Consider the following 21,110-nt stretch of genomic DNA (forward strand, 5'->3'; position numbering starts at 1 on the left):
CAGAAGGGGAAAGGGAAAGCAACTGCATAACGAATACGCAGTTTCTTTTCGGGGTACTAAGAATGGTTTGGAACTAGAGGTGGTAGTTACACAACATTGTAAGTATACTAAATGCTACTGAACTGTTCACTTTAAAATAGTTACTTTTATATCTCAATAAAAATATAAAAAAAATAAATTAAGACTAAATTAAAATAAATTAAGGCTAAGACTCCTAGGAAGTAAGATCAAAATCCAGATACTACTTGAGAGAGTGCAATGGTTATTTTTATGTGTCATCTTGACTGGGCCATGGGATGCCCAGCCATTTGGTCAAATATCATGCTGCATGTACCCAGGAGGTTTTTATTTATTTATTTATTTATTTATTTGCATAAGATTAACAACTGAATTGGTAGACTGAGTAGAGCAGATTGCCTTCCCAAAGGGGGTGGGCCTTGTCAAATCAGTTGAAGGCCTAAATAGAACAAAAGGGCTGACCTTCCTTCAGTTAATAAGGACTCTTCTTGCCTGGCTGCTTCTGAATTGGGACATTGTTTTTCTTCTTCGTTCAGACTTAAACTGTAACATCCGCTGTTCTTAGGCCTCAAGCCTGCTGGCCTTCAGATGAGAGCTATACCATTAGCTACCCCGGGTCTCTAGCTTACTGATCACATCAGTGAATTCCTTGTAAACTTTCTTTTTACATATACATACATATATATTATTGGTTCTGTGTCTCTGAAGGACTCTAATACAGAAGGATATTACAATAAGATATTACTAATTATGAACACTTCAGTTGTTCACTACTCATTCCAGAAAGAATGAAGAAGGCCTTGAAGGAAGTAACTAAGAAAGACCCAGAGCCTAAGGCACTTCTTTGTATTTCTACAAGACACATGGCTTGAGGGTACTGTGTTCTTCCTGGGGAACCACACACCAAAGGAAGGAAGAAGAGCCCAAAGGGAGATGAAGGGAACCTGAAAATCGGCTTTGCCTACTGGATCATGCTGCCTGTTGTTTTTCCTGCTCCTATAATGCCTATTTTTCTTGAGTCATTTTATCTAGAGGACATTGGTAGTATTTGATGGTTATATAATCATAAATTTCTAGTACTAATGACAACATTTCATCCTTTTCAAAAGCCCAGGTACATTATGGAATACAAAGCATAACATGCAGCTTAGGGACATAAGAGTGGAATAGGATGGAAGCAGCGCAGAAATAGTGAGCAAGTTTATTCAAAGACGGGGAGAGAGAGAGGGATGTCTGGGAGGCTTAGTCGGTTGAGCGTCTGCCTTCAGCTCATGATCTCAGGGTCCTGAAATTGAGCCCTGCATGGGGCCCTCTGCTCAGCAGGGAGTATGCTTCTCCCTCTGCCCCTCCCCCCGCTTGTGTTTTCTCCCTCTCTCTCTCTGTCTCTCAAACAAATAAAATCTTAAAAAAAAAAAAAAAGGGAGAGAAAAGAGAAACTCCAAAGAACATGTATGTAAAGACCTCAAAAAAGATGTCAGGACCTAATGAGAACAAATAGCTGAAATAAAATAGTATATCTTTATATACTGGTAAGGTTTGTAAGGAAACATATTCAACCACTGATATTTAAAAATGCAAATATCGTAAAGTGTCTGCCTTCAGCTCCAGTCATGATCCCGGGATCCTTGGATTGAGCCCCGCATCGGGCTCCCTGCTCAGCGGGAAGCCTGCTTCCCCCTCTCCCAATCCCCCTGCTTGTGTTCCCTCTCTCTCTGTGTCTCTCTCTGTCAAATAAATACAATCTTAAAAAAAAATGCAAATATTTTGGGGCACCTGGCTAGTTCAGATGGCAGAACACATGACTCTTGATCTTGGGGTCATGTTAGGTGCAGAGGTTACTAAAAAAAAAAAAAAATCTTAAAAAAAAGTGAATATTCTTTTTAGCTATAAAATAATTCAAAGTCATGACAAATCTTAATGGCATACCCTCTATACACAGACCACTGCACCAGATCAGAGGTGATGTTGGCCTCACAATGAAGAAACTTAAAAACACACATACTGCATGATCACAGTAATAAACCAAAGACTAAACTGTGTTCATAACAGGTTCCTCTTTTCAACTGCAAACTTCATCTGAGATGTAGCCTTTTGGACACTATTGGCTTATTTCAGGTCTCCTGACATAAGGACAAATCTTCCATTGCCTGCACTCGGCAGCACACAACATGTTGGCTGTGTGGGTGAGTGGAGTTATGAGTTTGTCTGAAGTGTAAGGGCATCCTCAGGGCCATATGAACAACAAAACAGTGCAGGACACAGTGGCTGGTGGGGGGCATCCGGCAGAGTCACAAAATTGTGGGAGAACCTAAGCCCCCCAGGGAGGAGCACACTGAAGAGGAACCTGGATCCTTGGCACATTCCAAGACCCCTTGTAAGCAAGGGAGTCAGAGATGAGAAGTCCTCGTTCACAAAGCTCTTCCTTTGGGTCATGGCCGCCAATGACCGCCTGACTCAAAGGCAACCTGCGAGGCATCCTGTTATCCAAGCAGTGAACGGATCTGGTAGGATCTTCCCTCAGGCACAGAGAGGGGTGGCTTGTGACCAGGGGCCCAGGAAGAACATCTGTGGAGAGCTGAGGAAGCCGGGCTATCTAAAAGCTGTCTCTGGTCTTGGAAGGGCCACTTGGGCGACTGCTGAGATTGCTCTCTGTGTGTCCTTGTTGTAATAAGACCCCAGCATCTGAGCTAATCTGAATGCCTATGTGATCGGAAAGAAGCTGGTTTGGGATGGGCGTGTGAGCGTCAGCGTGCATGCACGTGTGTGTGAGCAAGTGTCAGCAGGTGCACACACACAGCCGCAGGCATTCACGGAAGGGCAGGCAAAGCAGATTTAAGAAAAGGTTGAGCATTAAGCAGAGGTGGCCTGAGGTGGATGAAGAAATGGAAATGTCTAGAGAAAAAACCAGCAAAGATCCATTTCCTTTGCTTTTCACGGGGCCTGGGGCACGCAGCGGCGCCCACGTGCCTCTGGGAGTCACGATGCCACTCTGGCAACGTGTGGTACTTCTTCATTTCTGAAGACTCCAGAAATAAGAGACAGGAAAAGCACTCCAGAGGATGAGAACACGAATCCTGGTCACTTGAACAGGGTAACGGGGTCTGGCAGGCTCAAGAGTCTTAGTAATGAGATGTGTTGGAAGCTTAGTAATGTGGCAAGTGAGACAGAAGTTTCTGGAAACACCACTGGTTTCTGTATTACAGGGGCATCCACTTAGAACCAAGGCTCACTTTTTCTTTTTTTTTTTTTAAGGCTCACTTTTTCTTGATTAGAAAAGTAATGCACGCTCACTGTTGAACGTTTAGAAAATAAAGAACACACTCAAAAAACACACTGATCTATGTGTGCGTGTATACTCCAGCAGTCCTAGAACCCCCAAAACTCAAGGCACTCTCTAAAGGTTGGTCGGCTACAAAGGTTTTGTCTGAATAAACTTGGACCATAACAGTGCAGGAATTAAATTTCAGCTTAGAATCAGTTAGCTGACACCAGTCTGCAGAATATAACTTTTGGACACCACAATTGACATGAACAAGTTGGTCATGAACCAGAATTCCGGGCTGTAAGGAAACACGGAGCTAGGACATTTTCTTCCACGGCTGACTTCGGTCCAGGCCTGCTGGCGTGTGTGGCCAACCGGAAGTCGGCTGGGTGGTTGTAGATCAGTGGCCACAGACAGACTCCGCTAAAGAGCCAGGCTATTTGATTTGAGGCTGTGCTTGCTGAAATAATTTCTGTTGTACCAGAAGAACAAGCTGCTCTGTCATTTTATAATGAAGTTATTTTGGGGTGTGTTTTGTGAAAGCACCTAAAAAGTCTTTATATTATTATAAGCTGTCTGAAACAAATGCCGCAGCATTTGAGCTTGAGGCCTGGAGCAGACAGAGCAGGGCGAGGTGCAGCTCCAAGCTGTGTGCTCAGCCTGCGACTGCGCCCAGAGCCTTGCTTCTGGCTGGACCAGGAGCTTCCTGCCCTGGGATCCAGGGATGTAGAATGGGGAGGAATATGGGTCTCGTTCCTCTGGCCCTAACTGCTTCTTCTACTTGAAAAGCTCCCCTTCTCTAGCGCTTTCCTCCTACAACGTAACCGCTTGGTAGCAAAGTCTGAAAGGGTTGGCTTTAACAGGAGTTGTAATTCCCCACCAGCCAGGCGACATCCCCGCCTCCAAGTCCAGAGGCCCGCAGCAACTACACAAGATTTAAGGCAACCGGAATTCACCATAGCTTTCCTCTCTGCCCCCAGAACTTTATTCCTTTGCAAACAAGTACACAACTTAACAAAATCTGGTTGCTTCGGTGACCTCTCATTACAGAAAGAAGTCACTTCGAAGTATTGCTTGAGCTAAGCTGCTGACCTAAAGCAGGAATTGCTCTTACAAAGGAGCCTGCACCTGTACCTATACCAAGGTCTCGGAGGAATTCATCAGGTCTGTAAGTGATTACTGTTCCCGTAATATTGTGAGATTAAAAAGAGTAAGAGGCGCATATTTACAGCTACTTGTTACGGTTGCTTCAGCAACATAACTATGCCTTTTTCTACTATAACCAGTGGATAATGGACAACTAGCATTTACAAAAAACACCCTAGAAAAAATGAATTCGTTACAATATCATTTATTAAATTTTATTAAATCAAAGACAATAGGGGCGCCTGGGTGGCCCAATCGGTTAAGCATCTGACTCTTGATTTCATCTCAAGTCATGATCTCAGGGTCATGAGATCCAGCCCCATGTCAAACTCCATGTTGGGTGTGGAACCTACTTAAGATTCACTGCTCCCCCCAATGCCCCGCCCTCCACCCTTGCAGGCGCGCTCTCAATAAATAAATAAATACTTGAAAGACAACATAACTAAAACATGGGACTTATACAAAACTAACAATAACTCCTAAGATCCTGAGACAGACAGAAGGACAATAAGACGGCTAAACGTACCTGAACTAATTCTGCCTTTAACTCTTCTCTTTCCTCCTCAGACAGCATGCTAGAGAAGTCAGCACTTGCTACCGTGTCTTCATCTCGTCCTTGCAATGGTTCAGTCTCCAACAAACCTTTAGGCAAGATGGATAAAACATAATGCAATTAAAAAAAATGAATTTGGCCAACTTCTGTTTCCACAGTCTGGAGAATTAGATATCCTGACAGACCCTCCTGCTAAAAAAAAACAATTAAAAATTCCTGGGGCATCAGTCGGTTAGGCATCTGCCTTCGGCTTGGGTCGTGATCTTGGTGTCCTGAGATCAAGTCCCATGTTGGACTTCTTGCTCAGTGGGATGCCTGCTTCTCCCTCTGCCTCTGCCCTTCACCCCTACCCTCGCTCGTGAGCACTCTCTCTCTCTCAAATAAATGAATGGGATCTTTAAAAAATATATAAATGAAATTTTTAAAAAAGCCTAAAACTTCCAGAAAAAAAAAATCTCTCTAAATGTGTGATGAGCTGCCAAGAAAGTAAAGAAAGCTAAGAAGCCAAAGAACTAAGTCAAAGTGGGAAGCCAGGGGTATAAACAGAAGTTTTCATTAGTTCCACATTTGCCACCCAGATGAATTCCGGCTTCGGTGCTCACTGTCCCCTGGGGTGCAGAGGGCAGAGGACAAAGCCTAGGGCCACCCAAGGAGAGGGGATCTGCATCCCCACAGGGCTGCACCCTGAGAGGAAGGTGAACTGGAAACCAATACCATCGACTGGAAACCAATACCATCGCTGCCCACAAGGATCTGGGAGGCAAGTAGCCTTGACCCTCAGCACTGAATGGGCAGCAAAATGCGCCTCCCTGAGGCTCCTCACCCTGGCAGGACTGTGTGTGAGCCGAATGCACACTACATGGGTGGTCCAAAAGAAGCTGGAGAGAAGACAGCACTGCAACTTTTTTCCACTTGGCACGTCGAAATCGTGTGGATACGAAACTTGGAGCAGCAGCAGCTGTGAGGAGACATCACAAGCTGATGCTGGCGGAGGGACACAGGGAAGTGCCCGGCTTCTTGAGGACATCACTGGGCCACACAATGACCCCGAACAGTACCACTTCTAACTTGTTATGTGAGAAAAATGCCTTTTTGAAAAAAAAAAAATAGACATTCCCTACAGATGTTCCCCTGGCATCTGGATAACTCAAACACATACGTTCTCTGAAGGACCTAGCAACAGGCCGGGCCAGCACATAAATGGAAGCTTCTTTTAGGACATAAGCTATGACAGAGCTAGCGTTTATATACATCTGTGGGGAAAGGAAGACCTTTTAGTAAGCTGTCCCAGAACAACTTGTTATCCGTGTAGAAAAAATAAAATTGGACACCATCACACAATTCTCAGATTAAATTATAAGCATTTTAGAAGACAGTAGGGTTTATGAACCTCTAGGTAGGAAGGGACTTCTTAAACAAGATGCAAAAAAGGCAAATAATGAAAAAAGGTGAATAAAAGTACAAATGTCTCTTCATCACACACACTAAATGGAAAATTAAAGATATCTCCCATATGCATAACTAGCAAAAGATGAGGTCCCAGGATAAACAGAATTCTTACAAACCAGGCAAAAAAAAAAAAAAAAAAAAAAAGGGAAATAACCCACCAGAAACACAGCCCAAAAGACCCAAAACAAATTTGCTATAGGAAGAAATCACAAATGGTTACCCAAGAAAACATGCTGAATGTCACTGATGTTCAGGGAAATACAAATTAAATCACTTCACAACCATCGGATTAGTAAAAAGTTCAAAGTCTGACATTACCAAATGTTGATGACTACATGGAGGACAGAAACTCTCATACTCTCCTGGCAAGAATATAAAGAGAGACAAATAACTTGGAAAATAATCTAACATGATCGAGTAAGTTCATTTCTACACCCACGGATATACCTGAGACACTCACACGTGAGCGCCCAAGGCCATCAATAAGAACTTTCACGGTTCAAAAACTGTGGATCATGCCAAAGTCCATCAACAGGAGAATGCACAAGTGTACCACGATACATTTATGCCCGCATGGTTGACGACAGTAAAGTGAGTGAGCTGCGGCCACACACCACATGGAGGAAACTCCGGAACAAGATACTGATTGAAACGCACAAGTTGCAGAAGAATAATAAAGTATAACCTCACCCGTACGAAGACCAAAAATATGCAAAACTAAATAAAACATTGTTTAGAAATAAAATTATAAAGAAAAGCAAGACAGTGATAAAAATAATTCAGGTCCAGAGTTTTCTCTGAGGTGGAGTGGGTGTAGATGTGAACAGGGAACTTACAAAGGATCTCTACAGGGCTAATGGTAATGCTCCATTTCTGGGACACTGGATTTCTGTGTATGAGTGTTTTCTATACTTTAAACTTATTTTGTCCATGTTCTCTTGTCTAGATATTATTATTTGAGAAATAAATTAAAAACTGATTTTATCTAAAGTCAAAATGAAAGGTAAATAATTATCCTTCGGTATCAGGACATTCTAGGTAAAGAGAATGAAAACATGAACCAATCTGCAAAGCTCTTCTCAAGCTGGCCCCACTCCTGAGTCCCTTGTACCCACATCCTTTTGTCTGAGTCAACAGTTGTGTCACTGATGATACACCGACACACATCAGTAAAGGTGGCATCTTGCCGATCCAAGTTCATCAGATTCTTGTCCCACCTACCTACTCCAGAGGCCAGTTTCAAAGCTAAATAATTTTCTTTTTCACGAGTAATACCTGTTTATTGTAGAAGATAGAAAAATAAAAGTATCCCTTATTGATTAAAATGACTGTTGATCACACTCCCCAGAAATAACTCTCAGTTTGGTCCATTCTTTCTGATCATTTCTTCTATGCATATGTACACATTTTCTTGTTATATTTGTATGCACTTACTGGTGTGAACTTGATTGATTCCACAGAATATCATGAATATCCTTTATGTCTAAAAACACAGCCATATTCACATATTTTTGATGGTTACACGGTATATTGCCTCATGTATGATTGACAACTTACCCTGTTTACTGGGAAGCTACAGTGAACATCTAGTAAAATCATTAGGCAAAATCTTGATGATTTCCTATACACTGGATTCCAGAATCAAAGGACATGAACATTCTGAACACTACTAATGATCCCTCAGAAAGACTGTCAGCTCTATGCAGACACCTGCAACCTATGAGACTATCTGTAGACTCAGTACAATGTTAAGTAGGTTAATGAAAGGGGGAAATACTGTCATTTATTTCTGCTAGTCAATATTTATGCTTACATGCAGCTGTTGTATTTTCAGTCAAAGTCCTAGAACAACTGTGTACATCGAGAAATAGCAGGGGAGGGAGGAGGAGGCACCTGGGTGGCATAGTTGGTTAAGTGACCGACTCTTGTCTCAGCTCGGGTTGTGATCTCCGGGTGGTGAGATCGAGCCCGACCTCTGGCTCCACACTCAGCATGGGAGTCTGTTTGAGGTTCTCTCCTTCTGCCCCCTCCCCCCACTCACATGTTCTCTCTCTCTCTCTCTCTCTCTCAAATAAATAAATAAATACATAAATCTTAAGGGGAAACAAATGCTTCAATTCCAAACATGATTTAAGAGATGGGTGCAGAAGGTAGGCTGCCCCCTGCCCTAGTGGTTAGGGAGCAAGAAAGAGACATGGTAGGTACCTCTAAAATACTCTGGCTCCCTAACTCAGCTGGGCCCAGGAATCGAACAAGTACTGCTTAAACTTAGCTAGTGCGCAAATTCTCCATCTTCCCCTCTCTTGGCAGTGTGAGAGGGCATGTACCGGGAACAGACGGTAGTTCTGGCTACTTAAGACTTTTTAAGACCACAGATATCTTTAGTATCTTCTTATATTCTAGAGAAAGCAGTAATTCGAAATCCATTTTAGTTGATAATAGGTTGAGACGGGAAACTTCTAGTGAATTTAGGGAAATGCAGGGCCTCATGTCCAGGAGATAACTTCTTCCCAAGGAAAAGAACATAGACCTCATGAAGTGAGATCAGACCAGCATACTGGTGAAATTTGGAGTACTCATTTTAAAAAAATATTAACATGTTGGGGCCCATGGGTGGTGCAGTCAGTTAAGTGGCCTACTCTTGGTTTCCACTCAGGTTGTGATCTTGGGTCCTGAGATCGAGCCCTGCGTTGAGTTCCGTGCTCAGCATGGAGTCTGCTTGGGAGTCTCTCTCCCTCTCCCTATGGCCCCCACCATCGTGTTCTCTGTCTCTCTGAAATAAATAAATAAATATTTAAAAATATTAATGTGCTATATTTTCTTTGGCTGGGGCGCCTGGGCTGCTCAATTGTTAAGCAACTGCCTTTGGCTCAGGTCATGATCCCAGGGTCCTGGGATAGAGCCCTGCATCGGGATGCCCGCTTGGCGGGAGGCCTGCTTCTCCCTCTCCCACTCCCCCTGCTTGTGTTCCCTCTCTGTGTCTCTGTCAAATAAATAATAAAAATAAAATCTTCGTATTCTCTTTTGCCTCTCCAAGAATACAGTATTTTCCTAGCAAGGAAATCCTAGTCAAGGCATCCACCTGTCTGAAGTGAGGCAGAGGAGCAAGAGAAACACACACAAAAAACTTGTATTTAAACTGCTGGCATTTGAAATTAGATTTGCCAGAAAGACAAAAGTTTTGCAAAATAGACAATTTTCTAAGAATGAGATGTTCTTCATATTTTTATATCTCTCTTCATATATCAGAAGCCAAGCCCAGGACATCTGGGCCAGGGAGTTCCCCTAATACACAGTGTATTAGGATTTACCAAGGATGCATGTGTCTCCTGTTCAGTCCCTGGAGGATGGTGGGAAGAGGGAAGGGAGAAGGGGAGAGATGCTATGAGATGTGTATGTTCAATCTTTCTTGCTGGGCTTTGGCCCAGAACGATGGAGATTCTGTTGGCCCCCTGCAAACCCATTCTTTCCTCTTCTCCACTCTGTTCTGCACTCTGGGAGACTGACCTACGGATGACATCACTATGATTCCCTTACCCTATAGTGGCCAGTGGGGAGCCCCAGAGGGACACTGGGAGCAGAAGACAGGGGTAGGCACTGCCTCCCTCCCTGCCAGGCTGCTCTGCCCCTTTCAGCTTTTTCACTACCAAAGCCCACAATCCTATTAGATCGTCCTCTTCTACAGCTGGCCCTTGTCAAGCTCCTAGAACCTGAGCCCCTCCTCCAGCGTACGGCTTGGAGGGCCTTCCTGCTGCTGTCCTTCCGAGGTACTTCAATGTCCCCTCCTGGCTTCCTTTAACTCTTCCTCTCTTTCCAACAGTCCCCTCACTGAACTCCCTTGAATGAGGCACCCCTTTTGCGCATGCCATTCACTGGCCTCTTTCTGGTCTCTGACTGGTACAGGAAGCCTGTCCCAATCTCCTTTTTGGGCTCTGGAAAAAATCTCTTTCAGGCCATCCCACACGAACCTGGAACATAGCCACATCCCTGTAAAAGAACAGAGGCTGGGAGGCTGGGCACCAGCCCTTGGGGTTTAGTTTCCCGATTCACACTTCTGCAGTCAGTTAACCATGCATGGGGTCTAGAACACTCCACTCAGGGAAGCTGTCGCCTTGATAAGGGGTTGGCTCCCCTGCAGCTGGGGCTGGAGTTGCTGGCCTTGGCTAGAGGTCGGATGGAGGAGGTGGAGAGAATCTGCCACCAATGAGAACCAAACTGAGGCTGAATCAGCTTGTAAGAGCTACTGGGCCCAAACCCCACGGAGGAAGACAAGCTCCCGAATAATATCCACAGAAAATGTCAGCATCAGAGGACATCAGGGTCCCAGCTGAAGGGACAGCAGAGAATACAAAACACTACATGGACCCTTCCTGTTTCCACATACTGGCTACCTCCTTAGTCAGGACAAGGGAAAGAGGGGGCTGAAAAAGGAGAAATCTGAGCTAGAGGGCAATTTAACTGAGGAAATGAGTATTATTTAAAGGGTTTTTTTTTTTTAATTATCCCATTGGAATGGACTAAACCTATTTTTCTTCTCCACCACCCTAAGCTGAAGGGCTCCTACCCAGATCAGCTTAAAAAAAAAAAAAGGAGCACACATATGTACACCCAGACAGTGTGGGGGCACCTGGGTGGCTCAGTCGCTTAAGCAACCAACTCTTGATTTTGGTGCAGGTCATGACCTCAGGGTCGTGAGATACACCCCCAGGTCAGGCTCTGTGCTGAGCATGAAGCTTGGTTGGGATTCTGTCTCTCCCTCTGTCCCCCCATCCCCTGTCCTGCTCAAGCTCACTCACCAAAGAAAAAAGAACATAGTGTGAATACCGTTTGTGATCCTGCGACAGGAGTATTTTGCACCTAAAGACAGACATTTTACTTTCACTTATACGCAATAAAATATACAAACATTTTAATAAGGGTAAACAAATATCCACAGGTCTGACTGTCATGCAGGAATTGTGCTTTTCCATTGGCCAGGCACAGCATTTGGAAGCAGGCAGGTCCCAAGGTAGCTGTCAAATGCTACCACATGACTGCTTTCGCCACTCCTCCAAAGGGCCACACTGACTTATTCCGGTCCCACTTGTAGGGCTGAATGACACAACCCACCGAAGCAGACCCAGCAGAGAAGGGACTGTGGACTGGTCCCAGCCTTCTTGAGGCAGATCCCCACTTATGATCCTGGGTTCAAGGTTTGACTCATTTGCAAATCTTGGCTTCTAAGGCGAGCTAGTCTAACTCCAGGGCCTATGTCCTTCCCTGTCCTACAACTATGTGAAGTAAAGTAGACAAATGTTGGCAAGTACAAATCAAGAAACGAGCTTTGAATTAAAACGCCTTCTTCAACCTTGAGGAGAGACCGCCCACTGGCATCAATATACTTTTTTGTTTTTTTTTTAAGATTTATTTATTCATTTGGGAAAGAAAGAGAGAGGGAGAAAGAGAGAGCGGGTGGAGAGGCAGAAGGAGAAGGAGAGATGGTCCCAAGCAGACTCCGAGAGAACGGAGCCTACAGGGGGTTCGAACTGTGCCCCCCAGACACCCCAGTATCAATATATTTTCAAAGCATTCTGTAGAGCTCTCCAGTGTAGTAGGTCATGGCTTCAAGCACGTGATTAAAACAGTACAGACGGCTAGAAGTTAAAATGATTACAAACCATTATTTCAGATGAACGACCCTATCCTGCGTAGTTGGCAAATATATAAAAGTTGCCGAATTTCTTTTAAATGGTAAGATAATCGTGCACGTATGTGTGTATGCACCCACACTAAGGAATTAAGGAATAAATATGGCTGTGGAACCAAACAAAGGAAGAAAAGTGCGTATTTTCAAAAAGAATATAAAATTATTCCAGGACTTAATAAAAAGAAAGAATGCAATAAAATAAATGAAAATTCACTCCGGTTTAAATAATAAATCTAAGACTGCAGTGTTTACTACTTACTTATATTTTCATCATGATGTTTGGCGAAAATAACTCCAGGCATTCTTTTCACATAAAACTTCACAATATCTCCATTTATTCTCTCTGGGAAAAACTATTGAGCTACTCTCACTGTTGGATTTATGGTTATCTTAAAGAGCACAAAAAACTAACATATTAATTCAAGGAGGGGTGGAAATTAAAGATATAAATAAAACAAGTTTATTTATTAGAATCCTTTCTGCACACTTACTAAACCCACCACCAAAACCTAAATATGATTTCTTATGCACCACCATCTTTGAACGCTTTTCATTCATTTACTAGCAACGCGGATCTAGCCTATTACTGAATCACATATCTAGTATGTAAGGCTTTAAATGTGTTTTTTCCTGTTGCCCTGCAGTTTTGGCAGTGGCTTCAAATGCAAAGAAGAATAATGGGAGCTTTACACCCCCACATCATAAAACCAAGGCTTGAGCCCTGTGCATGACATGCCAATAGATTTTATAACTGGTTCTGCCAAGGGTGAGATCACCTTCCTCTAGCCTTTGAGTGGGGGTGAAGGATGGAGCAGGGAAGGCATGACATGTAGGAAATTTGCATACAAAGACACGCCATGATTAAAGTCTCCCAGAGATCACCACTATAAAATCTTCATGTACATCTTTTTTTTTTTTTAAAGATTTTATTTATTTATTTGACAGACAGAGATCACAAGCAGGCAGAGAGAGAGGGGGAAACAGGTTCCCTGCTGAGCAGAGAGCCTGATGCGGGACTCGATCCCAGGACCCTGACTTGAGCTGAAGGCAGAGGCTTAACCCATTGAACCACCCAGGCACCTCTAAAATCTTCATGTACATCTTTGCAGATCTCTTCCTGTATCTACAGCACATTTCCCCCACATGTTAACATCTTTGAAACTGGGATGCCTCTTACAATCAATGGTGTCTTATTGTTAATTAGAAGCATTTTTTCCTGTAGTGATATAAAACAATAGGTATCTTAAAATCTTTGACATCTTAGATTTTAAGAATCTGACATATGAATATATACATATAAAATTGAATATATCTCACATATATGTATAATTAGATATATCCATACAATTAAAAATGAGATCGGGGTGCCTGGCTGACTCTCAGTTGGAAGAGCATGTTGTTCTTGATCTCGGGGCCATGAGTTTAAGTCCCATGTTGGATGTAGAGATTACTTAAATAAATATATATTTTTAAAAAATGAGATCACACTATTTTGCAACTTGATTTTTTTTCCAGACTTTTAAAAAAAATTTTATTTTTAAGTAATCCCTACACCCAATGTGGGGGCTCGAACCCACAACCCCAGGATCAAGGTCCACCAACTGAGCCAGCCAGGTGCCCCAGAAAACTTTCTCTTCTCATGTTTTTAAAATCCCATCTGAAACCCCACCATATCAAAGGTCCCCAACTGACCCTATAATGTATCTGGAACTGGTTTGCCCAAACCCCTATCTAATCCACAGGGGCACACGCAAATACATGTTATGCTCCTTCAGCCTCTTTTCCTCTAGCTGACTATTTAATGGCTTGTGGAAGGGCCTAGACTTTGTCCTGGCAAACTCATCCCAATAGTTTGATTAATGATTCATCAGGTGATTGCAAGAATATAGTCTATTGGGAAGAGACCTCTTTGGGGAAAACTAATCTTAGGAAGAACGCAGCTCCACCCCTTTCAACTCTGTGACCATGAAAGTCTGAAACCTGGTCTTTTCAGATGTGAGATAGGGATAATAATGTCTGCCCACAAGAGCTGGTTGTCAGGAGTTACAGTTTTGCAAAATACTAGCACAGTGCGTGGTAAATAATAATCGGTTAACACTGGTTAGCCCTCAGTCTGGTCACACTTGACTGAATTCTTCCTTGATCAGATTTAGAAAATTCAAGTGCTCTGAGAGAAAAAAAAAAAAAAAAAAGTTACTACTCAGTCCTCAAGATGTGAGAATAATTTCACCGCAGAGACTAGTCACTCACATAAGTACCTTAATACCAGTATAGCTAGTGCGCAAACACAAAGTGAATGTTCTAGAGAAAACTGAACCCTGATGCCATGCTCTGCTTATCCTTCTGCCCACTCCCTAGAATGAGCTCTATGTTCACACAGCACTACCCTTTCTGGCCATTGCTTCACGGGCTAGGATGAATGCCTGACTCAGAGGCAGCCTCTGGATTCCTCTCTTGAGATTTTAAACCACGAGACAATGGATGGGTTGGTGGATCAAGGTTAAATCAGGTACTAGCAGAACTGGTAGAATGTGGGCCTAAGTCTTCCTCACAGCTGCCTGTGTTTGTTATTCGTCATCCATTCAACAAAGCTTTATTGAACACCTATGGAGTGCTGTGCAGGTCTTTGCTTTCATGGAACTTACTACCCTGCCTGTCCTGAGGCCAGTTTTTTGACTTCTGAATTTCCTCGAGCTCCCTCCTCATCATGAAAATAAACCTCATTTTCATTTGAGCTAGTCAGACTTTCTCTTTTTCATACACACAAACTCTTGAACAAAGACAATAGTACGATCAAATTCAGGAAAAAGAGATCATTATGAACTCTACCAAGTTTTAGCTCCATAATATCAATGATTTGCAGTCAATGACTTCAAAAAATTTTAATTAAAAGTTGGATAAATCATTTTTGCCCCCAGCTTCCTCTAAACCTGACTTCGTCCATAAGGTTTGGCTTTTCCACAGCTTATCTGGTAACATCTTCATACAGGCCTAGTGAAAAGCACAGGAATCCGGGCTAAACCAAAGAGCCAGAGACACTTCTGGGACTACAGTGAGTATACTGTAGAGGATAACCAGGCGTCTCCTGGAGTTGAGGGTCCAAGACTGGATTCCTAGAGTGTCCTGAGTAGTCTAACCCCACAACTGAGGGCTTGCCTTTATTAGTGTGTTCTTTTTCCCTGCCCTGAGAAATGAGAGGTGAGTGTTTTCTGCTCCAGTGTTTGGGGCCAGGCTCACCATGCCTGGGTCTTCACAGCTAGTGCCTCCTGACAGCACGGGTCAAGTCAGAACCACAGTTCCATGCAGTTCTATAGCCATGGGTGGTGGTGGGCTTGCCAGAGGATAAGCCTAAAGGTGTCTAAAACAGGTTGGGCTGTTTTCCAATTAGTCTGACACAGGTAAAGTCCATATCACAGTTTAAGTTTGTGTCTGGAAAATAAGAAAAGCTGGGTCAGAGATGAGGCACAGATTCTGAGAGCCTGGAGGAAGTTCTCAGCAGTGTCCAGCAGCAGCTCTGTGCAGGTTCCTACTGGCTTTGGGCTACAGCCAAGGGCCTGCCTGCTCCTTCCCGCCCTCTGGATGTAAAAGCTTTCTGCACTACATGCTGCCATCTTTGGTCAGACTGAGGGGCCTGGAGGGAGGGGTTAGAGGGGACTCCGAAGACCACGAGGGCTCTGGCCCCGCTCTCTCCCTGTCATCAGGGAATGCTGTCAGCACTGGTCTCATCATCACACTGTACTACTCTCAGGCACTCGCTACTGTCCCCCTTGTGTTGAGTCCATTCCACTCCGTATCTTATCTCCTGTACCAGAATGTAAGCTAGTGAATGACAGAAAGCCAGTTTTGTTCACCTTGCCAGCCCTGCGTTCCCGGCATGATGATGTAAGGGCGGACCACAGCTAAGAGCAGAGTGTACGAGTTATGCCTAGAGATGCCCACGGGAGGATGTCTCTCAAAGAGCGACTTAGGATCAATCACCTGAATGTCACACTCACGTGTGCAGAAGTGACTAGAGAAACCTCAAATGACTGCAAGGGTGATACTCTCTCCTCTGCCAGTCCCTATTGGGAACAATCAATTCTTCTCACAGGGACAATTTCTCTCATCTTCTCCTTCGGATTCTCTGAGAGACAGTAGTTTCTCTCCTCTTCCCCATGCCCCACCCCTTCCTCAGAGACAACCATCTTCGACGTACCATATTTACCTCTGTTTGTCCCAGCTCAGTCCTAACAAACTATACACAGAATTGCTATCAGGCTGCTCCTGCTGTTCCCTGTGTCACCTCTTGGCCTTGAGAGAAGTTGGTGAAGAACATCGGACTGTCAACTGCAACCAGGCAGTAAACCCATCTTCTGTTCTCAAACATTTTTGGGATCCCTCTCACAGAATCACGTCAAAATATGTCCTGAGACTACACAAAGGGTGTGCCCTGACACTGAAACCATATTTAAAAGGGACTAAATGCTGCTGTCACAGTGAGAACCTTCTCTCAGCAGCTGGCCAATTACTCTCTTAAGGGAAGAAGGAGAATAAATGTTTTCTTTCTAACCACATGGTATATGGCAGGTGTGACACAGTGTATCTTGCCACATCCTCCCCAGAAACACATTAGGCAGATAGCACTGGGATAGAAGGTCTCAGATTTTATCTGACTCATAACCTAAAGACTTAGGCTGCTAGTCTCCTAGATACTGGCAGAAGGCCCAAGGCTCCTGATCAGAAGCTTATAGCACAGTAGGCAGCACGAACACCACATTCTGGTTTGTGCCCCTTGCCACTAAATCCCATGGGGGTGACGTGGAGGTGCCTGGATGGAAAATGCTCACACAGTGGGTTTGCATCACAGCTAAACAACATTGGGAATTTCTCAGGGAATCCAAATCGTATAATGGACAGTTAGCAAACCTGCCCAATATTTGCTGTGGAGGGAGACACTATCTTTACATGTGGGACGCTATCTTTATATGTGGGACAGTACCCAAACCTGCCTTCTGCTCTGGAGAGACATGATTTCTATTTTCCAAGGCTATCCTTGGAAATCTTGAAAAGATGGTCCAGAAAAAAGGCCATCAGCTTCTCTGTTTGCAAGACAGGCAGAAATGCAAGATATATAGGGAATCATCTTCTACAGGTGGTATTTTATCATTTTTCAAATTAAGAAATATTATTCGGAAAGTCAAATAGTTAACCCAATCTCACATGGTTGATGAGTGAGGGACTTACGATCTGAAGGCGAATCTATCAGGTTACAGAGTTCACACTTTCTCAACTTGACCACAACACCTCATGCACAAGTCAGACAGGAACTGAAATGTCTCTCTATCCCATCCCAGAAAAACCTCCATAAAACCTGATCAGCAAGACTGAGGTTTACTGAAGGCCAGGTCTGTAGCTTTAAAATATGCAGCCTTCCTACTACCGAGCAAGGGGAAGAGTCCAGGGTGGGCTTTCATCTCCCAAAATCTCTCATTCAGGCACTGCTCAACTAATGCTTGTTGCATCAATCCCCTGGAAGAGAAAGTCAAACTATCAAGTCCTCTTGATGCTCTTTCCATATCTTTTCATTATGTGTCATATTTGTCTATCCTTTTAAAAAAACTCTCATTGCTATGACAGTGATTTAGGCTTTTATCACTATACACTTAAGAGTACTACAGTCTTAGCTAAATTTTATCAGCTTGCTTGCACTCTTTCAACACAACCCAATCTACACAACACTCAAATTAATATTTTGAACACATTACTTTCATCTTGTCAAAATTCAGTTCAAAAAATATTCAATGGATGGAACTGCTTCCAGGCTAAATTTGAAAATTCTTATGCGAGCATCCAAAACCTCCCGCGGCTGGCTGAAAGTAAGGATGCTAGCTAGCCTGGCTATGATTTTCCCAGGAAGGCCTTGCAACAAGCCAGGCTGCCATATGCTGTGTCCCTCGGTTATGTTCTATTCAGTCCTATGCTTTTGTACCATTCTTTCACCCTCAAAAGCCTCTCTCCCCTTCATCTTCAGTTTCGCTTCTAAGAATCCTACCAAGTTGCCAACAACACTAGGAGAATAAGTAACATGTTGTGTGCCTTAAACTGATCTAAAATATTGACTGTTTTGCATTCTATATATGTCATTATATACATTACTATATATAAATATATACTATATATACATTACTATATATAAATTACTACTAAATATTGTACAGAGTATAATCTATATTACAACTTGCATTATAAGTTGTTTTAAGACACATGATTATAGTTAAACATGATTACAGTTAAACATTCTTGTGAAGAAAATCTTTCAGACTCTGTCCTGTAAAGTTTACTGTCCTTCTTAAAATATGAAGAACATATGAGTCACCACTATTAATAGCATTGTTTTCTAAAGCTTTAGTTTCATTTAATAATGTAGCTAAAAAAAGAAGTCATATTTGTAATGCTCAGTCTGAGACTATACTAAACATAAAGAAAGATTTTATGCTTTTTTACTAAGTATTTTGTTTGAAGATGCTTCTGAGGTTGTAGTAGCTTAAATTAAATTCTTATACTTCATCCTTCCACTTTTTTTTTTTTTTTCAAATATCTTACTTAGGTAACAATCCACATAGTTAGATGTTGATTAAAATTGACTCTAATCCCCTAAAGAAAAACCTGTGACTGGCCAAAACCTAACTTCGGCTAAAGATGGAAGTGATGTGACATTACAGATAGAGATCTACAAACACATTTCCTTCCATTTTTCATTCATCCATATATGCAAGGTGAATGTCTTCTGACTGCAAGGGGAAAGATACAATAATTGATATAAGATATAATTGATATAAGATTTTCAGGTTCATTGTGTATTGATGAGGTCACCAAAATTCAACAGAATACTAAAGATAGCAAAAAGCTTAAGAACATGGCCCCAGAAGGCAGACTATCTTCAAGAAACTCAAACCAATTAGGTTTGCACATAAACTTGAATTATTGCCTAAGGTCTGACAAGGACTCCTATTCATGTCAGAGAGCCTGAACTGGACCCATCTACCCAAGACTTTACGGGTCTTATGCACCACTCATGCCTTTAGGTGTTCCTGAAGGCACTGAGAACTATGGGAATTTGGGGCAATGGACAGAATCTGCTTGTCCTATGGCCACGGTGGCACTGTCCAGTGGCTTGTTTCATGGCATCATTTTACTGGGCTAACTACAGAAAATGTCATTGCATTAGGACACATTGCATTAGGACATTTTATTGGGCTAACTATAGAAAATGTCATTGTATTAGGACACACACAGCTTCAATTATTGTGCAATATCAGCTGGTCAGTCAGGTTGGCATTCCCAGTTTGGTTGCATAGCTGAGAGATGTCATATTCTAAACTGTCATCTGTGGGGTGTTAGGTCCAGAAATTTTATTTCACCAGTTCACATAGTGGTGATCAGCCTCTTAGATGAGTTTCTACTAACAGATCTCCTGGGAGACTGACTTGTCAAGTAGACCAAATGTCTTATGGCAAATTCAATGGTCTTTACTTACTAAGAACAAAACCTCCTTGAGAAACAAAATGAACAGCAAAAGATTATTTGGAGAGCATTGGGAAGAATAAAGAGTTAGATGACTTCAAGGCATTGTAGCACTTACACTATATTTTAGTTGTATGATTCATTGTCTTTCTTTTCCTCTGGATTATGAAGTACTGTGTGCACTGTTAATTCTAGATGCTCAATAAACATCTGTGGAATAATTTAACAAGCCATCATGACCTTCCATATGTACTACTCAAATGTCTACAAATTAAATCTAATACCCAGCCAGGGAGCATCTCTCTTTTCATAGTGCTGAAAGTTAAAATGACCAAAACTTACAATCAATGTAATGGCCATTGACAGGAGTAGCAAATGACACATGACAGAGAATTAACAATCAGCACACATCAGCTGTACTGGTACTATCGTTCCATTTTGTCGCTGCATCTAGTCCCTTCAAGGAATACATTGAGCCAAAAGCTGGCCTTCATTTTATCAATGTTCTACCAGACTTTAGGCTTTTATATTCCCAGATAAAACAAATTCTAAGGCCTTGGAAAGTCTACATCTAAGTCTACTTCCTTGTAAAAGCTACAATAAGTTAAGTGAGAAAGATTAAGATGAATTAGGCTCTTCAGTACATGATGGGTGATGCCAGAATGTGTCTTGCATTTGGTAACAGACACGGAGAGCAGAAACTTATCCAACATACTGGCAAGTTGAAAACTGGTATATACCTGGGACTGTTTGTGCTAGAAAGGTGTCTCTACATGTCACCAAGATATAATTGTATTATACTTTCCAATCTCCATGTTAACTTACACTGTTTAGAATATATCAATAAAAGAAAACTTAATTAACTCTGAATATTATAGAAAAAATTTTAAAAACTGTTTTATAAGTAGATTAAGTAAACAAGTATAGAAGACATCAGGATTTCTGAAATAAAAGCCAGAAATAAAGAAGCTTAAATTCCTTACAGAAGATGGGGTAGATGTGTTCCTCCAGGGGCTGCTTCTGAATTTCACTCCAAGGGGAGCCAACTTGAGGCACAATTAAAGAGTAGGCTGCTCAGAACTGACCTTTTATTCTTCACATGAGGTCACATGGCCTTATCCACACCAATGGCTTCTCCTAGTTATGAGCATTTCAGTAACCACACTCAAAACCATGGAGAAAAACACTAAGCCAATTTTCAATTAAAAGATGTAAACTACTTATCACAAATCTCAGCTCCTCCAATCACCTATATTTCAAGTACAAGATTAAGGAACCCGAGATATTCTTCCCATTTCAAACCTTTATTTGCTACTCTTTAAAGGCACAGTTTGACCCACAGAAAACAGATGCACACTGGATAAATCTGGAACTCCGATCTAAACAATCCAAAAATAAAGTCACAGCAGCCACAAATTTGTGAATAAAAAACTAAACAAACAGTTGTGAAAAGACAAAACACACCTAAGTTTATGATGGATAGACTCTAGGAA

At 42.4% G+C, this 21,110-nt stretch overlaps 1 protein-coding gene across 1 annotated transcript in view; it reads right to left on the reverse strand.

Moving 5' to 3' along the window:
- Positions 1-21,110, reverse strand: part of TPD52L1 (TPD52 like 1) — a 97,801-nt gene that overhangs the window by 29,247 nt on the left and 47,444 nt on the right. The window contains exon 2 of the mRNA XM_080806855.1: positions 4,953-5,068. Within this exon, the coding sequence (XP_080662981.1) occupies positions 4,953-5,068 (116 nt within the window). The remainder of the gene's footprint in view (positions 1-4,952; positions 5,069-21,110) is intronic.

This window comes from Martes martes (assembly GCF_963455335.1).
Source record: "Martes martes genome assembly, chromosome: 6".
Lineage (NCBI taxonomy): Eukaryota > Metazoa > Chordata > Mammalia > Carnivora > Mustelidae > Martes > Martes martes.